This window comes from Esox lucius, chromosome 20 (genome assembly GCF_011004845.1).
Source record: "Esox lucius isolate fEsoLuc1 chromosome 20, fEsoLuc1.pri, whole genome shotgun sequence".
Classification (NCBI taxonomy): Eukaryota; Metazoa; Chordata; class Actinopteri; order Esociformes; family Esocidae; genus Esox; species Esox lucius.
The window spans coordinates 33,887,023-33,893,022 of NC_047588.1; the positions used below are offsets into that span (position 1 = coordinate 33,887,023).

Here is a 6,000-nt window from a genome sequence, read left to right on the forward strand (position 1 = left end):
ATCACGCACAATTTCAGCGAGTAATCAATCAGGTGTGCAGTCACATAGTGTTCAAGACCCTGGTAAAGTGTCTTATGTCCCACCACCCCGTCTTCAGATATGGTTACACACAGAAATATGTTTCCCCATGTTGTCCAGGCACATAGACAGTTGCTCATTGGCCAATGATGTTGCGCCGACACTGTCGAGTTTTGGCCCGGTAGAAGCTTGCTGTATCAGAATCAGAAAGAGTTTTATTACCAAGTAAGTTTCACAACTTCACAAATTTGTTCTGGTCTGTTGGTGCAGCAATTTTTTACAAAATAAATAAAAACAAATAGGAATAGTGGGCTGAGCATAAAAACATTAGACTGTGCATTAATAAATTACAAAAAATATACTAAAAACCATTGCAAGAATTGTCCAGTTAAGGGTTGTGTGTATGTGGGGAGGAGTCCTACATTTGTCTAGTTGAGGGTTGTGTGTGTATGTGGGGAGGAGTCCTACATTTGTCTAGTTGAGGGTTGTGTGTGTATGTGGGGAGGAGTCCTACATTTGTCTAGTTGAGGGTTGTGTGTGTATGTGGGGAGCGGGTGAGGGTGGTGTCATCTGCAGACTTCAGGAGCTTGACAGGGTGGTGACTGGAGGTGCAACTGCTGGTGTACATCAACAGAGATGTACTTGTGATGGTTCACAGCAGTTCAGTTTGTAGTTTTGGCCCTCTTCTGGGGCAATCTGATTTATTCCCCTGCCTTGCTGTCCATCCTGCTCCATGTTGAAACCAGTGTTCACATGAATTATATGGTTATATGCTTATCAGTTGTGGTTTATTGGATGGCAATCATGTGCTGTTTGATAGTATTGTATATAGGCGATGCAGTGGTCTTTTGTGGCTCACACTGACAACACCAAATTTGTGGGTTTGAATCCCACAGAGGTCACCTACAAATCAATGGCCTTAGAGGGATGATTCTGTACTTTTCAATCTGAACATAGTAGGCAAAACAATGTAAAATACATACAGTATCTTCACCAAATGGTTGAGTGATGATCAATTAGGCATAATGAGCATAGTGATAGTTAAAGTTATTATAACAATAGAGAAGAAATTAATATCAAAAGTTATCCATGTACTTTGTATTTCAATGTGAAACATGCCTTTCCGGATGTTTTTTTGTAATAAGGGTGTCACAATATTACCACATACTTGTGTGAATAGTACCAAAGCATATACAAAAACGGTATAATCCCCATCTACAGGCCAAGTACTGGAACTCCAGTGTGAACGAGGTGGAGGGCTCCATCACAGACCACAAGGGCAAAGTCATCCACCGACTGTTTGGGAAGTGGAACGAGGGGATGTACTGTGGAGACCCGCCCTCTGCCACCTGCATCTGGAGAGCAAGTAGGAGTCACACTAAAAACTCACCTAGTCAGCCTGGTGTCTCTACCTAAACATGAACCAGGACAGTTTGAGTTGCTCTAATAATGGGTGAACCTCACCTAGTCAGCCTGGTATCTCTCTCTAGCTAGGACCAAGCTATCCAAGGATGCCTAGAAACCATGAAAGGAATAGCCTTGCAAGCCTGTTATTATTCATACATTCCTTTTTCTTAGTTTCTACCAAAATGTAACTCCACATCTATTTCTGTCGCCAATATACACTCACCTAAAGGATTATTAGGAACACCTGTTAAATTTTTCATTAATGCAATTATATAATCAACCAATCACATGGCAGTTGCTTCAATGCATTTAGGGGTGTGGTCCTGGTCAAGACAATCTCCTGAACTCCAAACTGAATGTCAGAATGGGAAAGAAAGGTGATTTAAGCAATTTTGAGCGTGGCATGGTTGTTGGTGCCAGACGGGCTGGTCTGAGTATTTCACAATCTGCTCAGTTACTGGGATTTTCACGCACAACCATTTCTAGGGTTTACAAAGAATGGTGTGAAAAGGGAAAAACATCCAGTATGCGGCAGTCCTGTGGGTGAAAATGCCTTGTTGATGCTAGAGGTCAGAGGAGAATGGGCCGACTGATTCAAGCTGATAGAAGAGCAACTTTGACTGAAATAACCACTCGTTACAACCGAGGTATGCAGCAAAGCATTTCTGAAGCCACAACACGCACAACCTTGAGGCAGATGGGCTACAACAGCAGAAGACCCCACCGGGTACCAATCATCTCCACTACAAATAGGAAAAAGAGGCTACAATTTGCACGAGCTCACCAAAATTGGACAGTTGAAGACTGGAAGAATGTTGCCTGGTCTGATGAGTCCCCATTTCTGTTAAGACATTCAGATGGTAGAGTCAGAATTTGGCGTAAACAGAATGAGAACATGGATCCATCATGCCTTGTTACCACTGTGCAGGTTGGTGGTGGTGGTGTAATGGTGTGGGGGATGTTTTCTTGGCACACTTTAGGCCCCTTAGTGCCAATTGGGCATCGTTTAAATGCCACGGCCTACCTGAGCATTTTTCTGACCATGTCCATCCCTTTATGACCACCATGTACCCATCCTCTGATGGCTACTTCCAGCAGGATAATGTCACAAAGCTTGAATCATTTCAAATTGGTTTCTTGAACATGACAATGAGTTCACTGTACTGAAACTGCCCCCACAGTCACCAGATCTCAACCCAATAGAGCATCTTTGGGATGTGGTGGAACGGGAGCTTCGTGCCCTGGATGTGCATCCCACAAATCTCCATCCACTGCAAGATGCTATCCTATCATTGTGGGCCAACATTTCTAAAGAATGCTTTCAGCACCTTGTTGAATCAATGCCACGTAGAATTAAAGCAGTTCTGAAGGCGAAAGGGGGTCAAACACAGTATTAGTATGGTGTTCCTAATAATCCTTTAGGTGAGTGCATCTAGGATATGTGGGTATCTGGGTTCCAGTATATACCTTTTTAGTATCTTTTTTTCTTAAGTATTTGTTATGAAACCAGAGTATGCGGACAACAACCTGCTTGCCTGTAGAATTACTCTTCCCTCGGATGCCAACGATCCCCTTTGATTGTCCATGGGCTTTCAGATGCCATGCCGGCTGACCACGAGCAGTACTACGGCTTCACAAAGTTTGCCATGGAGCTCAACGAGCTGGACCCGTCGCTGAAACTACTGCTGCCTCCCACAGACACACGGCTACGGCTAGACCAGAGGTGAGATGCCGAGAGATTACAAGAGACAAATGTCACTGTAGCACACCATCATCTCACGTGGGATGAGTGGGACAACTCTGCCTTCTATGGTCGTGGTGGGGTAGTATGTGGTGGGGTAGTACGGTCGTGGTGGGGTAGTACGGTCGTGGTGTGGTAGTACGGTTGTGGTGGGGTAGTAAGGTCGTGGTGGGGTAGTACGGTCATGGTGGGATAGTACGGTCGTGGTGGGGTAGTACGGTCGTGGTGGGGTTGTGGAGTGTGTGTTGTAAAATATGATATAGAGATATGCTTTGATGGATTAATGCAGACATACCATATATTTGGGGAATACTCCCCTACACAAAGCTCAAGTGACCGAAGTATGTGTATGTGTGTGTGCGCGTGTGTGTGCAAGGCTGCTGGAGGAGGGCAACTTAGAGGCCGCGGAGGAGCAAAAACAGAAGATCGAACATCAGCAGCGAGACCGACGCAAAGTCCTGGACGAAAATGGCAAGGCCCATCAGCCCAGATTCTTCAGGTAAAGTCGTAGAGTTGGATAGAGCCAGTGCTGTCACAAAAGTGATCGGTGAAAATGTATTTTTTGGAGCTACAGCAGGATAACTCTTTGCAATTTAATGTTATTTTTCAGTTCAGGCAGAGAATTTCTTGTTCTGTCTTCCGCAGGAAATCAAAAGAGGACACATGGGTTAGCAACAACACCTACTGGGACCTGAGGAGGACCCCAGGCTTCGTCCACATGGACTGCCCCATGTTGTGGTGACCTCCATTTAAACCTCACTAGATAATGTGACTTTGGCGCCTGTTTTGCATTCATTAGTATGAACCAAATGAGAAGCTACAAATCAACTTCCAGTTGGATAAGTGACCCTTGTGTTCGTTTTCTCCTGCATAACCAACATTCACTACGTTGCGCTAATGATGGAAGACAAAGTTTGGACTTCCTGTAACTCCTGTAACCCAGGCCGGCTCTGGGTACTGGAGACCAACTGCTCTACTGTATCACTGGATGCTATGGGTCCACGTAGAGCACCATACTGTGAGGGTAATCCAGAGGAGCAACATTTGGGGCACAGACACCATCTAAGATTCTGCCCATCTACTAGCCATCATTCCCCTTGTACGCTTGTTGCTGGTTTATCTTTGGTTGCGTTTTTCATTTTTAATTCGACAGTTTGTCAAGTTTATTGCCTTAACAGACACATTTTATCCAAGTAATGTATTGTAGCATCTTTATGGAAGCATACACTTCAGACATAGAGACAATTATGCAAGACAGCATCCCGTATTTTCACCTGTGGTGTCTAAATGGGCAAAACACGAGCACAGAAGAAATACTGTCTGCTTCATCAAGGTCCTAAGGAATGAATATCTACCCTCGTTGGTTGTGAAAAATTCTCTTTCAATATTACTGCTCCATGCTAACTTAGTAACATAGTCTACATTAGCAAAGCTTCTTCCAGTACAATGCAGTCTTAAAAGGATAGTTTGTTTATATATATTCTCAGAGTCAGAGAAACGTGGATACCATGAAACTTGATAACCACAAGAGCATATGATATCAAGTTTATCTCACTCTAGGGATGTACTGTAGATAAAGGGCCTAAATCCCAAACTATTCCTTTAAAACCTGTAGTTTTCTACCTCTGAGAATAAATTACATGGTACTTGCAAAACTTTTAATAGTTAGTACAAGTCAGATACTGTATATATTCTGCACCTATTTAATGCCTTAATGGTGGAACTACAGTCATGGCCAAAGGCATTGGCACCCTTGCACTTTAGTCAAATACTGCACCATCTCTTCTACCAAACTGTTGAAATTCGGAAATCTTTTGCCGTCCACTTATGCATTTCTTTGGTGTAAAGATGGTTGGAATGGTGACCTTATTCAACTCCCACGCTGATTCAAGCTGACCTTCGGACACAATGACCAACCGTTTCAACTTGCACCATCCGTCACTGACAAGAAGCAGCAGGAAGCTAATCCACAGCTATAGGAAGCACTTCAATCAATCACATTTATTTCATAAAGCCCTTTTTACATCAGTAGTCACAAAGTGTTTTACAAAACACCTGGCCTGAAACCCCAAAGAGCAAGCAACAACAGTGTTGATGCAGTGTCTAGGAAAACCTCAATATGAAGGGCCGAAACTTAGGTAGAAACCTATAGAGAAACCAGGCTCTAAGGGGTGGCCAGTCCTCTTCTGGCTGAAATTGTAATATTTGATAAATGCATGTGGGCTGTGTCCAGAGTCTGTAAAACATAATCCAACTCAAAAGCATGACCAGATGGACAAGTACAGGGACAACCCAGGGGGAGGAATGGTCAGCAGAGTGGCAGCTGGAATCATCAGGTATCTTGATCTGCAACACAACCAGGAGGACCAGGGACAGCTACGGGTCTTTCAAGCCTGGTACTCCTGAGGTGTGGTCCAAGACCTCATGTCCTCCTAAATTGAAAAGGAGCAGGAGACAAGGAAATTCAGAGAGCACTTTCCTTAGATTTGTAAAGGATTTACAGTGGAGGAGAACTGACCATACTCCCCCAGCACAATAATATAGCAGCGTAAAACCTTTGGGCTGAGACGGGGGTCCAGTGACACTGTGGCCTTATCTGGGGGAGGCCCCGGACAGGGCCCAACAGGCAGGAAATCACTCTACCCACTTTGCCAAGCATCAGCTACAGGGATACCCACCAACTGCAACCACCATGAAAGATGGCCAATTGATTGCAGTTATTTTGGCTGTGTTACAAAATACTTATGATTTTCTCAGTGTTTCAAGGTTTATTATTATTATTTAAAATTATATTTTAGGTTCTGGATTAAAAACAAAGACAATATAATGTTAAC

General features: G+C 43.8%; 1 protein-coding gene across 2 annotated transcripts in view; it reads left to right on the plus strand.

The window, feature by feature from the left end:
• Positions 1 to 5,406, plus strand: part of osbpl3b (oxysterol binding protein-like 3b) — a 72,555-nt gene extending 67,149 nt beyond the window's left edge. For both annotated transcript variants that reach the window (XM_010884525.5, XM_010884526.5), the window contains 4 exons: positions 1,240 to 1,384; positions 3,022 to 3,148; positions 3,543 to 3,665; positions 3,812 to 5,406. In XM_010884525.5, the coding sequence (XP_010882827.3) occupies positions 1,240 to 1,384; positions 3,022 to 3,148; positions 3,543 to 3,665; positions 3,812 to 3,908 (492 nt within the window). In that variant the 3' untranslated portion in view covers positions 3,909 to 5,406. The remainder of the gene's footprint in view (positions 1 to 1,239; positions 1,385 to 3,021; positions 3,149 to 3,542; positions 3,666 to 3,811) is intronic.
• Positions 5,407 to 6,000: the final 594 nt, after the last annotated feature.